The sequence below is a fragment of the Haemorhous mexicanus genome, chromosome 1 (assembly GCF_027477595.1).
Source record: "Haemorhous mexicanus isolate bHaeMex1 chromosome 1, bHaeMex1.pri, whole genome shotgun sequence".
NCBI classification, from domain to species: domain Eukaryota; kingdom Metazoa; phylum Chordata; class Aves; order Passeriformes; family Fringillidae; genus Haemorhous; species Haemorhous mexicanus.
In genome coordinates, this window is record NC_082341.1 from 89,846,704 (window position 1) to 89,864,182 (window position 17,479).

The window sequence follows — 17,479 nt, forward strand, 5'->3', positions numbered from 1 at the left end:
AGTTAATATTACAAACAAGCAGCATAATTTGACTAAACAAGCTTTCAGATGATCACAACTAGGCTTTGATGCTCAAGAGTGGGATTTTCATAACTGCGGAAGTAATTTGAGAACATGCTTGTGCCCAAAGCCAGTAGGGTTATGTTGGCTTCTCTTTTTCCTTTTTGCTTGAAGATGATTATGGTGATGATTCATAATTTTGTTAGTCTCAGCAAAAGAGTGGCTTGCATGTATAGTTGATTTAACAGCTGAGAACCTCTAAGCAAGTCATTCTCCATTTTGAGGAAGAATTTGTCTAGAGAAAATTCTCCCCCTTCTTATTTCTTTTGTGTGCTTGTTAGTTTTATGTCTTTGGTTTCAAGCCCTGGTATTGGCTGACTTTGCAAATAAGAACTTCCATGAGGTCCTAGTTACAGCCTTACTTGTTCTTGGATTTGTGGCTGTGGTTCCATGTGTTCAAGAGTGAGTTAGGATGGCTTTAGAGGTTTGGTTTATGAACAGTAGTTTACTCACACTGTACAGTCTGAAATATTAAATTAAATGTACCAGAAAGGTGATTTAAGCTGTTTAGTCTAACTAGATGCCTGTTTTCATTATCATAATTTCCTTAAATAGAGGATCAAATTCTTCCCTCAAGTTCTTAACAGCATATTTTGTTTCTAATATCAGAAATAAGGACCATTGAAATCTTTTCCTCAGTCACTTTGAATTACTTAAAACAGCTTCATGGATTTATAACATTTTCTATTGTCTTGTGCCAAATCACACCCTCCTACCCCTGCTATTTTTTTTTTTTCTTTTGACAAGCACTTAATGGTCTGTAAAGCTTTAAAAATAAAAACCAGTGGAGTGACAGAAAAAATAAAGCCATGAAAACTAACTTTCCTTCTGCTGCATGGGTTGCCAGGAAATTCAGGGGTCATGTAGAGTGAGTGTATTTTCTAATAACAAGCTGTGCGCTCACATACCATGCTTCTTTAAAGGTCTTGTGGTTGGGATCCCAGTAGTATTGATGGGAAATGTGCAAAGAATTTTTATAAGGTTGTTTGAATAGCTGAGTAATTTCTTTTGAAAGCAGCAGAGTGAAACCTTCTGCTTTGGTGAGGGATGGCTCTGTGGATGCCTGAGATGATGGCAATAAATGATGGACCTTCAAAGTTAAGTCCTATAAATGCAGTTATCCTCTAGAGGATTTATTGAGAACTTAATATTTTAAAAATGTGATTTCTTTTAACATGGAACACTTGGGTGTACCTGTGATGTCTTGGTAACCATGGTTATGTTCTGATGGGAGGACCTAAAAGGCCACTAGTAGACTTGTAAGCACCAACATGTGACTGTATTCACCACAGAATAGGTTTGAACAGTAGAACTTGGACTCGATCTCGGAAGTCTTTTCCAACCTGATTGATCCAGTGGCTCTCTAATTCTGTGAAGAGAGGTGATCCATACCATGTTGATTTGCCAGGCTGCAGTGTTGGCCTGTGGTGACACATCTGCTGATGCTCTGTTTGCTTTCTCTTGCAGTTTGGGGCAGAGTTCAGAAGGTTCTCTCTGGATCGCTACAAGCCAGGAAAGTTTGAAGACTTCTACAAACTAATTCTTCACATCCATCACATAGCCAACCTGGAAGTGATGATCGGATATGCTGATGTGCATGGAGACCTTCTCCCTATTAATAATGATGACAACTTCTTCAAGGCTGTTTCAAGTGCTCATCCACTGCTCAGGGTTTTTATCCAAAGACAAGGTAAGATGCAGTTTCATTTCAGTGCCACCAAGTGTGCTGCAGCAAAGGGAAGAATGAATTTGTGGCACCCATTTAAAGACTGAAATCCTGTAAGAGGCATTCAGGAGCCCTCTTCCTCACAGGCACTTCATTGCAGCTGGCAGGAATGGCATGGCTTCATGGCAGGGAGGGGACTGCACTGCTGCCTGTAAGGTGTTTGAAGGATACCATGCTGAGGTGAATGTACCTTGTGCTGCTGGTACCCTGTCATCACTTGAGCATGCCAGGTGCACCATTCCCCTTGGTGGAGGAAGGGGATCTTAGTACTACTGCTTCACATTTAGAGATCTTATCTGTCTACCTTGATAGTGTCATACCCAAGTTGTTCATGCCTGTGTGTGAATGCACACAGATGTGTAGTTCTGAAAGGAAAAACATTGACACAAACGACATCTTGTTTGACTCTTAACCTGGCAAACAATGATTTTTTTCCCCCTCTGTCCTTATACTAAGGAATGCTGATTCTTCTCATTTTGAATCATCAAGCAAACCTTGGGAGAACTGCCTGAATGTCAAGATGACATCAGGTTTAAGGCCTGTGTGTTATTCTCCTTAAGGACCATGTTTGGCAGTCTCTTCAGAAGAGGATTGGCTTTTATAATAAGGTGTCTTCTCACAGAGCTCCTTAAATCCCAGGGGAACCTAACACTGTCTTAACACTTCCTCCACAGTTTTTTTTTTTCAGCCATGTAGTGATTTATAGCACAGGGCTTTTGGAATTAAAATCTCGTCAGCAAAAGATTCAGAAACAAGACTTGATTTGAGACTTGGAGCAGTCCTGTGGCTTTTTTTTGGCCTGGACTCTTGCTGTGTACTGATAAGGATTTAGCAAGGGGTTCCAACCTGCTCATTGGTGTGAGCTGGTGGACTGTGTTTGATTTGGTGTCGTCAAATACATCTAGGACTGTGTGGCTCCTGTCTGCTCAGAGCATATTGTCTGACACCTTTTAGAGTCATTTTTAGATGCTTGAAGAGCCAGTTGAGAAGAGGGTTTAGAGCAGCTTGTTTAGTTGACCTATTAGGTGAGTGGAAATGTCTATGGGAGAAAACTTGCTCCTTGTTCTTGTGCAGAAAGTGCAAATGTGTATCACAAATCCGATTAGGTCTTCTTGCAATGCCTGTTAGGGCTTGTGAATGTTCATGGTGGGCCAAGTCATTAGAAATCCTTTGCATGGCTTTGTCATGCCTACTTCAGTTTAAGTTTGCATCTCTGGATCAGTTCTATTCAGAACACAGGTCTCTGTGCTCTGGACAGACTGCTGAAACCACTGACCTAACCTTCCACTGGGTGGGGTTTGCTGCTGAAGTGCTGATCACAGAAACCTGCAAATCAGAGAACTGTTGTCTGCTTATAGAAAAAATTCTCCCTCTTCTTCTAGGAGAAGTGTGCTGGTTATGAAGGTTTCTAACTTTTAACCTTAATGGAAAAGGGCAATATTTCCTTTTTAAAAAGCTTTTATTTTACCTGTTGCTCAGTGAAAAGAATCATGCTGACAAATGTAGGAAGACAGACAGGCCTGTTCTTCCTCACATGTGGCAAAGCCTGAAATCTTTCCCAACACACCTTCTCCCTCTATAAAGCTGAAGGGAACAGTAAATTCTGGCCCATCACTTTGCTTAGTGCTAACTTTCATAAGGGACTTCTGAGGTTAGCATTTGAGATTAGTACTTGTGGATGATGGTCTGTAACAGTCATGTTCATCTCCTTTGCTTAGGCAAAGCCTTAGAAATGTTTCCCTTCAAGAATGAAGGTGAACTTTTCATCTTTTTTTCCTTTGCTCTGCTGAGGTGATAGAGCAGTGCTGGTCCTTCTGTTGGAGACCTGCACAAGAGAGCAAGGTGACTAGCTCCAAGAAATCATTGTGCCATTCAGGGGAATGTGGTGTGCCTGCACCCTAAATTCTGACTTCAGAGGCAGGAAATTAGCATGACAGGGATGCTAGTTAAATATGTGAGCAGTGTTCTCTTGGGTCTTTGAAGGAGACTGCAGAGCATGGACTCTCTAGGCTGTTAGATCAGGGATCACTGCTTTTCAGTGGGAGTAGTCCTGGGAGCTGGCTGCCAGAGGTTGTTCTCTGTGTTGAAGAGTAGGGAGAGTTTCAGGGAACACAGCAGAAGTATGCAGGCACAGGAGGACTGAATAGTTGAAGGTCAGGTCTCTTTTTCTAGCAAAGCAAACTGTTTATCAACTGCATGATTAGTCATCCTGTCTGTTTTCCCAGTTTATAGCTGAGTTACCCTTTCTCTTGTCAGGTCAATTTCACAGTCATATTAAAACACTTAAAACATTCTCAGAGTGGCAGAATAGGTAACTTAGTCTTTGCACAATAATCAAGCAAGTTTGCTAGTATGATGTTTTTCATCTGAGCTTAGTCTTGCACTTTTTCAGTTCAGAAGCCTTTCTCTCACTTGTCCCTAAAGGCAAATATTGTGCTTATTGCTTGGACTCTTCCTGCTAGGTTGGTGTCCAGGTATGGGATGGCTGTTTTATTCCCATTTCCCTCTTTTTTTTTTCCTTTTTATTTTTTTCCTTTTTTTTTTTTTTTTTTTTTGTTCAAATCTCCTGAGCTTCAAATTTTCAGTATCACAGTAGTCCCACACAGGGAATGTTAGTGTTTATTAGCCAGCCATTTTAATAAGGGCTAGGATTTGTGTTCTCAGAGTGCTTGCAACAATTGCTGTTCATAGTTTTTGGGTCTTGAAGAATCTGGGACATTTCAGGTTATGTTTGAGTAAATTAATCTGTAGCAAGTTTTTATAGCTCATAGTGATTTGTCTGCTTAAAGTATATGGTGCTCTTTTTTTTTTTTTTTATTTTTTTTCCCTCCAATACCAAATTACAGTGTAGACAAAAATCCTAATTAGAGAACCAGGCTATAAAAAGAAAAAGCAGTTTTCCTTTGACTTGCTTTCCCAGGCTGCAAGTATGGGTCATGTCCTGTGTTGTAAACTGACGTGGCTCTTTTGGCTTTGTTAGTACAGCAGTGATTTACAACTGGTGCTTTGAGCATGAGGATTTGTTCACTCAGCTGTAACTGATACCAGACATACACAGAACTCCCTATGGAAGGTGCCTGCTGCTTTGGAAGGGATAGATGTCTCAAAGACCTTAGAACAGTGCAGGAACTTGAGGATGTGTTTGACTTGCTCCATAATAACTTTTGCATTTTACCCAAGACCTGCATCAAGGAAGAGCTTATCTGATGATGCTGATCATGTTTTTCAAGACTGTTTGGTCTGTGTTTGACTTAAACAACAGCACTTGAAACAATCTCTTGTATATTGCAAAAATATTTGAGTGTAACCTATGAATCCAAGCAGAAATATAAACCAGAAAAACTGAAAGGAGTTAGTGTTACATACTGTGTACGCATTACATTACTTCTTGTGTGATTAAATGGAATTAAATTATTATCAAATCTTGCTTTAATGCCTGTGTCACAGAGGCACAGTATGTGTTCAAACTGATCTGTATTGGAGCATTCTAAATAGAATAAGTAGCAGAATTATAACGAGTTCTTCATTGTAAACCTGCCTCAAATGATTCCTTGAACTTTGTGGGGTGGGATACAAGGTTGTAAGTGGAGGTCTAGCAAGTAAAAGAGATTTGAGAATTTCTCCTCTTTTGCTTGTGTTACCTGCTGGGGTGTGTTCAATCTAGAAAGTTCAGAAACTCAAGGAATTGTGGCAAAATGAACAAGCTGATCACCCTGTCAGTACTCTGTGCAGTGCTTTCTTTCCAAGGTTTCTTTTTTTCCAAGTGGTATGTCTAGGACCAAGTGTAGCAAGCAGAGTGAACAGAGTGGTTAATTGAGCACACTGCTCTAAATCCAAGGTAATGATTCTGATACTGGGAGAACTGATGAAGGCTACTGATGTCCAGACCTTCACTTCCTACCAGGGTCAGCCAGGTTTATAAGGTTTGCGTGGGCAGTAACAGAAAAGCTGCTGTAGCTCAAGTTGCAAAGGAGGTGGGAGAGGTGGTGCACAGCCTATCTGGTCTCTTCCTGATGCCAGACTGAGGTCAAATGAACTCGCCTGAGAAGCCTTTCTGTTTTGTCCACAACAGGAGGTATGTTCTGATTCTATAAAAATAACAATAAATTAATAAATTTGTCAAATGTAAAGCAAATTCTGGATCAAATTCACAATCTTTGCATCAGTAAAGTTAATTTTAAAGCTTTGTAAAGGTTTAAATGGTTTCATTGTAGATGTCCTGCAAGTAGGAGACAGATGAAGCACTGAAGTGGCAGGTGACAAATTTATATTTCAGGTTAACTTGGTCAAGTATTACACTTCCTGCAGGAACAGGAAAGGCAAAAAAAAAAAAAATCTGAACAGGCTGAAGAACATTCTAATAGCCATTATACTAAACCACACTCCACAGCAAGATGGAGCAGGGCCTTACATCATAAATTAGTAAAACCAAAAATTAACTGCAGCTGGTAATTGACAAGGATGGAGGTTAGAGAAGGCTAATGACTTCTGATATCTGTGTTATCTTGCATTTTGCAGTCTAGAAAACTGATAGTATTTAAAAAGCCATCAAATAGCACCATCAGAAACTTGGTATAGGTGTCTTTTCTTTTGTATTTATATTTTTTAATAGTCCATTACTGTTACAGTAAACCAGCACTGAACACCAGTCATTGCTTTCCTCCTTCAGTGGTTAAAACTGCTGTCTGCCATCAGTTCTCACTTAAAGCTTGATCCAAAACCAACAGGGGAAAAATGTGCATTTACCTGGTTGGGTTTTGGATTTGGCTTGCTTTAATGTAAAGATTGGAAGATGCTGTTTTTCTTCAACTGCATACAGTGACTAATGTATTTAAACTGCTGTGCCATGCAATATCTTTGTGCATGTTCAGAAGCACTTCATAACTCTGCAATTTGTTATTTACCTGGCAAAGTTTTGTGCAGCTCTAAGTACCAACATCTGTGCTTAGCTTTCTTGTGTTATAAAATCAGAGCAATCACACTCAGTTTTAAAATAAAAAATGTGCTAATGGGAATCATGCCCAGGTCTGCCTGAAAAAGCAGTGGTGGGTTGTTTTATTGTCTTTTATACTCTGAGCAGATAATCCCCAGGAATGGTTGTTGGCTGTCTAACCACATGTGTTAAACACAAAAACTGGCTTTGAGGCAGCAGCTATTTCCAGCTACCTAAAACTTTTAACTCTCTGCTCAGCCTTCTAGAGTGGGTAGAGTTACAAAAGTTTGAGTTCAATTCCTTCACATCTTGTTTTTGGTTCTTCAGTAACTGTCCTGTTTGTTTTGCAGCAGAGGCATTGACTTTATTTTCTCAAAGTGTTGTATTTCTAAACAAGAACAATGTGTTTTTACTGCTATTGTCAAAGGTATTTGATATATTAAATAATACAGCAGTTTGCAGCACATATTAAGGGAAAATACTGAACTCCTTCTGCTCTTCCTTTTGGTTGAGCTGAGCAGATTTTCACAATGGTCATCTAGGAGTCTGAGAGAATGGAATGAATTTTATTAAACTGTGCAGAAAAGGTGATTTGAGGTCTTCAGTTTATCTCCTCCAAAGGAGGGTGGGAGAATGAAGAAGAAACTCTGCTGACCTTCAGAGTAGCTCATGGATGCACTGGAGGATGTGGCTCTGCTCTTGGACAGACTGTCCCAAGGCGGCTTCCCTGTCTCCTGTTCCCTGGCACTAAGGTGACCCAGTGGCTGAGCTCCCTGAGCCAGCCCTTGGGCAGAAAACAAGTAGCTCAAGTGAGGAGCTAGCATGGGACAGGCAGATTTAAAGCAACTTAACACTGCCATGAAGCCTCTGCTTTCTGGGAGGAAGAACTTTTTTTGCTTCTAGCCTTTGGAAGTGTGCAACTCCACTGTCTTTGGAAAGGAGGAAAAGCCTCTTGTCTTAGCTTTGACAAGATTAGAGGATGCTGGTAAATTTTGTGCTAGTATATAGGAATTGCTGCTAGGCTTATATTAAATCCTTTCATGACTTTCTTCAGAAACATTTCTTGTTTCGAGCTGGAGGGGTCTTTGAAAGCTTGTCAAGCCGAGTAATCTTTGTCCCACTCAAGTCCTTTGATATTTGAAGATAAGTAAAATGCAGCTGTTTGTTCCAGTGAAGTCTGGCAACAAATTACTGTAGCTTCTCTGTTCCACCTTTCATGTGCAAATGATGAGACTGGGTAATCATTATCTTTCTACTGGTTTATTAAGCAACTTTAAAAACATAAAGTTTTTAATCTGGCTTGTCAGACATAAACAAAAAACAGGTTTGGATTTTGTTGCTTGTATGGCTAGTGATGCCTGGTGCTTGAGCAGAGCCACTGTGAGGCTGCTTCTTTGCTTCTCCTTGAAAACTCCATTTCTAAAGTATGAGGATATTTGATTTTCATCACCAGTTACTTTTAATTGCAACTAGAATAGCTGCTAAGGAAGAATTTCAGTGAAAGAGGGATGGAAATAGCTTAGTCTACAGCTAGGTTTCATGGGGTCAGTGGATAGCTGATAGTGGGAACTGTTGCAGAAATATGTGCTGCATAAATATTTGTAGTTGCAGTGTACAGTAAGCACAGAATAGAAGCCTGGCAAAACCAGCAAACATTTGTTGCACTTCCGTGTTAAATCTACATGGGATTTGTTTCCAGTTTCAAAGTTTAATAATTTAATAAATACACATAACCAACTATATTAAGAACAAAAATAGACTTTCACAGTCTTAAAATTTGCATCAAGCTTATACCACCACCACACACTGTGCTGAATTTAGGCTGCAGAAACTTGTTTACAGTGGGAACTCATGCAGCCTTTAATAGGAGCTTCTCCTCAACTCCATGGCTTCAGTTCCTAACCCACCTAAGAGTGAGCCAATAAACACTCTTCTGTCCCTCCAAACTTCTCTTTGTTGTCTCATAGTTTGAGATTACTGCCCTACAAGTACTTTAAAAAACCAAAATACAAGAACTCCCCAATTATATGTACTCACAGATAGTCTCAAGTAATGCTATTTCTTGGTTCCTTCCTTGGTTTGATGCTTTTTCTTTAAGATAGTGAAGCTACTCTGACAGGTGGCTTGGCTGTGTAAAAACAGTGGTGAGGAAGACTTTTCAAATGATCCACCTCTGTTATGGTTCCTGTATGAGGGGAATTTTCCACTATTTACCTTTTCTTACCTTAGTAGTCAAAACAAGAGATTCTGTTTCCTGCTCATGGCTCAGGTTTTTTCCTGTTGGGCCTAATTGTCATTTCCCTTCTCTGAGTGATGGAAATAAGTATAATGTGCAGATAATAACGAGAGTGGACAGTCTCTTCTTTTGACTGGATTTTCCTGACAAGACCTCACAAGCTTGAAGAAGCTTTCACATAGCACATTAAGGTAGATGGCACAGTGCAAATACAAACATTAACTCAAGATTCAGGCCTTCAGGAATAGGTTTTCTTCTGAAGTTTTGAAGTATTCCAAACCCTAAAGAACATTAAAGGTCTTAGGACAACTTAATTGGTAGAGTCTTGCACTGAAAAGGAGCATGCAATGAAGGCTATTTCTGCTATGTGTTTGCAGTAGGCATTGAAAAATTAACTCCAAATATAGTTCAACAAATACAACTCCACTCAAACTATTTTTTTAAATGAATTAAACCTTCTCATTTTTCTCCAGTCTGCCTGTGTTGTTGGGATTGTGTGTTTCAAATTTAAATGGGTCAGTATTAACTCTGCATAAGAATTCTGGGTATTTTTCAGCTCCAAGAGGCAAAGCAGTTTGGGGGAGGTTGAATGAACCCTTTCTTGAACCTGCCCCTGATGATGATCTCCTTGGATCTTATTTTTTCCTCTGCGCTATGTTTAGAGTAGTAACGAATCCTGTGGGAATATTAAGGAAACTATTAACCTAGAAAACTTCTCTGTTGTTCTTGCTCTTCAGGCCCCTGCCATATGCTGATATTAAGTAACCTCTAAAAGCTCCACATGAATAACTTCCGCACCACTGATTCCCCTCCCACCCCCAATATTCTTGTAGTTTTTCTCTTCTGCTTTTTCTCCCATGTTTTGCTTTTTTCTTCCTCTCAGCTGTTGGCTTTCTACTCCTTGCCTCAGGTTTTTAATTGCTCAGCAATGCTGTTGCTCCCTGGGCAGGAGAATGTGTTAGGTAAAAGCACAGAAGGGCTGGTTTTGCTTTACTCACAGCACTAGAAAAAGACTTGGAGAGCAGAGACAGAACAGGTATGGAAGTAGCACTTAGTGAGGAGAATTGGCCTTTTGCTGTGAGTCTTGGACCAGTTAGTTTTCTTCTCTGATTATCCCTTTGCATTAGAAATAATAGATTACTTGAGAATTAAAAAAAGAAGAGGTTGTAAACTTTTGAAGAAGAATGACAATTTAGTTGGAATTGATATATAAATAAGAAATTCTGTACAGTCTGGTGTTAGAAACCAACTGGAATTCAGTGGAGTTGGGGAAAAGCTCTGTCTGCAAGGGCACTGCAAGTCTGCCCAGCTGCTGGTAGTGGGGAGCTCTGAGCCAGCCTTTCTGTCTCTTCAGCTGCTGTAGGTGAACACAACTGCTTCCTTTACCAGCCGGGGTTTGGAAAGGGCTAAAGCTGTTTCCCTCATCCCTGGATGCCATGAAGGTGTCCTAAGAGGAGGTCTGGTCTGTTAGTTGGGCCTCAGGATGGACACTGGTGGCACCGTTTGTTCACTTTATTAGCCTGGTTTAGTATGGCTAAATTTGTTTTCATTCTGCCAAGCAATTTGGTAGTTTTAGTAGTATGATGCAGTGATTTTGTATACAAAGTAATGTAATCTCTCCATTTTTGCTTTTGTGTGCTTACTGAGGTCTAGTTTTAAAAGCAGCTGATGTGATTAAAGGGGAGCAAAACCTGTTGCATTAACAAAACACATTGTGTTAATCAGAAAACCATCAAATTTCTTGCAGTTTGGGAGAAAATCTTCTGACTCTGAGTGAATAAATGAATGCTTTGTAATAGAGCCCATAAATAACTCCTAGGATAGTACCTTTGTGGCTAATAAAAATTAAAATTTGAGTTCCCTAAGCTTGTATTCCTTGAAGCAGCATGATTTTAACATGCCTTATGCTTTGTGGCAGGGGGTGGGGGGAGAAGTATAAGACATTTGGAGCACAGTATGCAACAAGAAATATTAAAAATCTTGTTTTGGAATGATTCCTAGCTGAGACAAAGAATATCAATAGCAGGAGGAGTGTTTGTATCTGCATTATTCTTCAGTCACTTAAAAGTGCACTGAACATTAATGCAATGTACTCATTGCATTTTAAAATCCCTGTGTGTTAGAGAGGAGAAGATAGCATGTAGGGAGACAACATTTGTGCATCAAATCCTGGTACAGGATTTATCTGTACTGCTTACAAGATGTGAGATCCTTGCTTCCAGTGTTAAACTGAACTAGGGTCATACAGTGCTACGGTTCAAAAGTTGCTTCTTCATCCATGAGGTTCTTTAATGAGAGAGTTACTTTTCTCTATGGGTAACCACATGATGTCTTCATTTATCAGCTTGTACCCAAAAGTATCCCAAATGTTTGCCCTGGGCAGACAATAATCGAGGGCAAACAGTGCTGACAATGATCTGCTAGTGAGCTTAACATGTTCATGGGTGACTGAAAATGCTAATACTGGTCATGATTTTTGCTAGATCTGGCTAACATTTCCTGTGTAAATAGACCAAGCCCAGAGGCACATCAGATTACTTTTTTTAAGTTGATCTCAGTAGTTGTGTGGCTGGTGCCTTTCTGACCTCATCAAGGTAATTTGTGCTTGTAATGGGATGTGACTCTGAAAAACAGGAAACTTTTTTTACTTAACTTAATTTAAATAAACTTTATTTAACTTCTGTTGAAGTCTCTTGCTTTTTGCTTGTGGATGCAAAGGTGCTGTTGATAGTATTGTGGAATTTTCTCTTCCCTGTTATTTTGGCTGACTTCAAAGGCAACGTAACAGCATTACCTGGCAGCTTTTGTCACCGATGTGTAGAGTTAACATTTCTTGCCCTGAAAAAGAGGAATTGAATAGCTGTCTGCAGGCTGTCCCAAGGGTCCCAGCCTGTCCCTCAGAAGAACACTAGTTCCCTGTGCTGTATTTTGCTTAAAGTGGGATTTTACTTCTCCTTCTTTAATGTGCTTGACAACCATACAATAGCCAGCTTCCCCCTGCCACAGCTTCCAGTCACCTGGCAGGGGACATGCTGAGTAACAAAGGAGTGTGGTCCCTGTGGGTGTCACAGAGAGTCTGTGTTAGAGGTTGTTCTTTGCTGTAGGCTGCTCTCTGTTGTACAGGTGCTGCTGGGCACTCTGGGTGCAGGGAGGTTTTTAGCTCATCTCACAGGCACACCACGCTATAAGGAATGGAGAGAAGAAGAGAGGGGGAGCTCTGGGAGAAGCTGCAGACTGGATATCTGTTGTGATTGAACATGTTCTGCTGTGGGCAGAGTGGCTTGGCAATACCCATCTCCTGTCAGAACCCATCTCCTGTCTCCGAAACATTCCCAGAAGCAGCTGGCCACAGGAGCCAGCTCATGGGGTGCAGATCACAGGAAACAGCTTGCTGCAACAAACTCATCTTCCTTTGCTCAGGTGACCCCTGAGCAAGGGTACGTGTCATCTGCATCAACTCTGGCAAGTGCGCAGTGGTGGTGAGCAGGAGAGAGGATATTGTTGGAGGTGTGTGCCAAGCTCTGTCTTACAGTGGCCTTCAGTAGTGTTGATCACCAGACCATGTGCAGAGCATCCCTGCAGCTAGTTTGTCCTGCCTCTGGATGCCTGGAATAATAATTTCCCTGGGTGTTTTTTTTTAGCGCTGTACCTCATTCGGTCCCAGTTCAGCTGGTAAGTGGCGGCAGTGTCCCACACCCTTCCTCTCACCAGTTGCATCCTGAGATCCCAGAGCTGTGTTGCATCATAAGGAAGTACTGGAGCTGCAGAGTATGGCCCAGGTGCCTTTCTAGCATGATGGGTGTCATACAGTGTGTGGGTAGCATGCTCCTGAGTCTTGTTGGTCTGGTTTATGGGTGTGTGCTTATCTTGGAAAATCAGAGTTCCTAGCACCATCTGCCTTCAGAAATGTTATTGCCTCTGTTTCAGACCACTTCAGTTCCATGTAGGTGTCCCAAGAGAGCTGAAAGAGATCAGTGTGATGAAGATGCTTACGTATGTGCATCAGCAGCAGCTGTGAGAGAACCTGCCAGTGTAACCTAGGTTAGCTCGGCTGCCTGCCAGCATCTTGCTGAATGGTACCTTTCCATGGTGGCTCTCCTAACTGGTGTGAACTGAACAATTCCAACAAACCAGGTCTCCTTGCCGTAGAGACTTCCTGGCACTACCAGACAGTGTCAGTAACATAAATTGCTGGATAGCTGCTTGCACATGGACGTAACAAGCATCCCTGTAAGAAGATAACAAGAGGTTGCATCCCTGCTCAGGAAGGATCACTGTGGAGGGAATGCTATTGGAGATATTTCAGCGGCTGTGCGGAGATCCAAAGATCTGAAAAGGTGGCTTGCTGCAGTCCTGTGTCTATAAGGTGCACAAAGGCTCTGGCATGGCCTTGCACCCCTCCTGCATGATAGGGCTGTGTCAGCTCTGTGCCATGCAGTTAAGGGTCTCTGTCCCTGCTCATTGCAGGGGGGGGTTGGACTCAACCTTTAAAGCCACATTCCTCCCCAAACTCCTCTGTGATTACTCACATTTGGTTCCTGCTGTCTTGCTGAGACATTGTTCCCCGACTCTTAGTGTTTGTACTCTTTCAAGACAAACATAAGATTTGCTTATGTTATTAGCTTTCATGCAGCCTAAAATAAATCAGGAGTGCTTGTTATTGCATGCAGTGAACCCTGTCCTGTTGAACATGGTGTTTGGCTACAGCACACGTGGATGGGCCTTGTGAGCTGATCCAGAGGTTGGTGCACTTTGATGCAAAGCATCAGGGCAGAGTTCAGGATCAAAGGGGAAGTCTTGTCCCTGTTCAGGTGCAGTCTGGGTCTCTTTGGGCTCACATGACACCTAACTTCCAACTGTATACTTGGCTGCTTCATTAGCTTGCAGGAGGTCTGATGGTTCTGAGATTGCTGTCTTCATGTCTCTGAGGTTTCCTCCAGAATCTACTTCCCACCAACACAAAGTTCTAGTAAAATTAAGAGTGCAGGGGAAGAGAGAACGCACAGGAAATATGTATGGGAAAGATGGGGGAAAAAAAACTGGAGGGGGAAAAGAAAAGGCAAAACCTCACTGGTTTTAAAAATAAAGACTTCAGTTTCAAATTCACATATTTTATCTGCAAAACCTTGCTTCCTAGATCTTTTGCCTTAAGACTTTTTCATAATGGAGTTAAAACATGAATAATTTTTAAACAAATAATCAGCTCAACTGTATAGCACTTAGCATTCTCAACCAACTGGCTGGAAAATACAAGTGCAGAAACAGTAGCTGTAGTGAACAGCAATTTGAGAGACTTAGGTAGCTGATATCCCATACTCTGGCTTTGGAGAAACCCTATCAGGGAGGACATCGCAAGGAGGCTGGATGTTGAATTTGGATAGTAAAGTACAGTATACAGTTCAAGCATTTTATCAGTGTCAATGGCACTGAAAATACTGGCATTTGAAAGAAACAGAGTGGTTGTAATATTTGTCTACACTAGTTTTTATCTAAATCTCAACTCAGTCTTTGGCAGCTTGAATGTCAGTAAAATCTTTTTAAGGTGTGGAAGAGTAGAGCTACTGACACACAGCCCCTGATGTTGTTTGCAGTGTAGAGCTTCCATGGAGAGCTTTGTTTTCCCTCTTCAGAGTGGTTCTTCTTTTGGAAACAGAGGTTGGGAGACTGATGATTGCCAAGCTGCCAGTTCACTCAAGTGGTGTGTCTGCCAGGGTGGTGGCACAGTCACTGCCACCAGCCACTCCTGAATAATGTAATCATTTCCATGATAAAGAAGATGAGCTTTTGCAACTTGCAGAATCCTGCTTTCCCAACAGCCGGTGGTGGGCATGCTTCTTTTTGTCCTCTTGTGATGTGCAAGCTGTGTACCTCTTTATCATCCCAGCAGGAGCTGGGTGAACAGCTTTTGCTCTGGTCTGATAAGATTTTATTGAAGACAACAATCATCAGGTGTTTTTAAGACATTTAGATGCTATGCCACTTAGTTGTTTTTAAAGATGGGGAAAAATACTAAGGAGTTTAGGTCTGTTGTCTAGTGCAACTTCAACTGGGAATCCACATCAACTGGGAAATAATTGCCAGCTAATAATTTTAAAATGGTTTTGATGAGTAATCTGCTCAGAACACAAGTATACATTTCTGAGTGGTTTACTTTGATTAAAAAACTGTCAAATGCACAATTCCGCAATTTTAAAAAAGTTGTTTCCTATCTGTCATTTTCTCTGTGTCTCTCCAAACATCAGCATGGTACCACTGCTACACTCTGCTTTTCTTTGTTTGTACTCTGATTCCCAGCCCTCCCAAGGGGGCAGTGACTAGTAACAATCTGAATAGGCAGCAGCCCAGGACCTTTGGAGGATGGTGAGGTTCAAAGCTGATGGGCCATGTTCAATTAAAGCCCTATCAAGACTCCAAGTAGAAGAACTGTTCCTATAAATTGGGTTAGAAGATTCTGACTCCTCATATATGAAGATGGTTGTGTCTGACAGCTCAGAGGATCTGATGTGACCAGTGCAAGACAAAAACACTCCTGTCTGTGGGAACTCTCTTGCCCAGCAGATGTGTAAATTTGGAGCTGTTAAACAGCTTCTACTCTTCTACTCTTCAGACGTGGCGTCTTTGTCTGTTTTAAAAGCAAAAGATGGAGTTTAAAGGGAAGCCTACAACCACAGCCATCTTCTTTATGGTCATCTCTGTGTGCATTCCTCTGGAAAAGCTAAATATGGTATGTTATGCCTGTAGTTTAAGTACAGATTTACAGGAAGGAAGGGAGTTTTATTTCAACTGTTTTGAAACTCTGTGGTACAATCTTTTTTGTATTGGAACATATTTACAAGAAGTCTTGGGCAAATGTTACTCCCTGTGCTCTTCGTGTGGCAAAAACCAGAGAAAAACATCACTTCATACATCCATTCATTAACTTTTTCTGCTGGGCCCTCTTTGAAATGAGGTACTTTCATTATTTAAAAAAAAAAACTATCAGTGGTTGGTTTTTTATTTGGTATGTTGACTGCTTTCTGCAGCTGCTGGGAGGTTTTACACGTCCAGCTTTATTATCTCAGCAGAAGTTGGGTAAACAACTCCTGTGCTGGTGCGACACATTTAAAGCAGTCAAAAGCTGCTTCAGAGCGCATCACTTCTGTAGGCAGAGAGAGGAGCTGTGCTGTTGGGTGTGTTGTCTCATGTACCTGTATTATCTTTGAGAGGGAGGTGAGATACTGGCTCCTTAAATAACAACTCTGGTCTTAAGCAACTGTTTCATAATGAAGTTATTTGACTCATCAGCTACTGGGAATAGCCCAGGTCTATTTTGCTCATGGGGAAACAGGGCTCTGTGGGAGAGGCTTTGTGAAGGTTTAGCACAATTCTCTGCCTGCAACTGCATTTAGTCTGTGTTTTCTCTTGCGGCTGGAATGCAGTGTGGTGGTAAATTGGTTAAGCTTGGGGCATGAGGTCTTCTCCTAGGCTGCTTGTGCAGCTCCATGGTTCTTTTGCAGAAAAAGGAGGAAGAGACCTTATTTTGGAGTGCTGCCACTGTGTCTGCTGAATCATGACCATGAAAACTGCTGAAGGGGGTCTGTGCTAAATAACAAGTGTTGTATGCCAATGGTTATTTTTGGTGGTTTCAATTACAATCCTCCTTTCTCCAAGAACCACGCTGGTGTTTGTGTAAATGGATGCTGAACAGCAAACAGCAAAGCCATTTAGTACCAGGGCCGAATCTGAAGAAGAGTGGACACGTTTGCAGCAATGTGCCTGCTCTTCTCAGCTGTTCCACCCTGTGACCCTCAGCCTCTTCCTTCTGTAAACATAGATGGAAACAGCCAGGGACATCTGTATTTAGGAGCAATATCAGGAGCTTAACTGGGAAGAGGGAGCACAGAGGATGGAGCAGTTGTTAGGCTGTTCAGCCTTTGTCTCAGTGGGAAAGTATGAATGCATTTAATACTGTATTTGCATTCCTGGCTGGCTGGGACCCAGCACTGACCACGGTGCCGGCTGATGCTGCAGGGATTGCTCTGGCTTTTAGTACATGGATGAAGGAAGAATGCTTCAGGAGCTTATTAATAGGTTGAAAAAAGCAACCTTCTTTCTTTACTTTCACTTTTTCCTCTTTTTGTTTTTTTTTTTGTTTTCTTGTTCTTCCAGAAAGACTCACTGTTTAGACATCTTGTGAATAAATGGAGGAAACTTTTTGACTTCTGTTTTGAGGGGAAGCCAGGAGTGACTAACATTCCTTAATCTGATTTTATTGCACATTCTTGTCTTGGATATATTTTTTCTTTTTTCCCTAACCAGAAGAAGAAAACAATCCCTGATGCAAGTGGCTTTCTAAGCTCTGTCTTCCTGTAGCTCCACATGTAGCTCTCTGTATCCGTTTGGGAACTGACTTCACATATTGTTTTTCTTTTAATGCAAAAGATCTTTCTGCAAACTGTGGCTTGAATAAAAACAGGAGGGAATTCAGATACTGGGAGTCCCTGGTGTCAGCTGAGGCAGGCAGGAGATAATCCCTGCTCTGTTC

The 17,479-nt window shown here is 41.4% G+C and overlaps 1 protein-coding gene across 1 annotated transcript in view; it reads left to right on the forward strand.

Annotated features, from left to right (window-relative positions):
- Positions 1-17,479, forward strand: part of PARD6G (par-6 family cell polarity regulator gamma) — a 64,934-nt gene that overhangs the window by 11,492 nt on the left and 35,963 nt on the right. Inside the window, exon 2 of the mRNA XM_059855590.1 lies at positions 1,528-1,750. Coding sequence (XP_059711573.1) covers positions 1,528-1,750 — 223 coding nt within the window. The remainder of the gene's footprint in view (positions 1-1,527; positions 1,751-17,479) is intronic.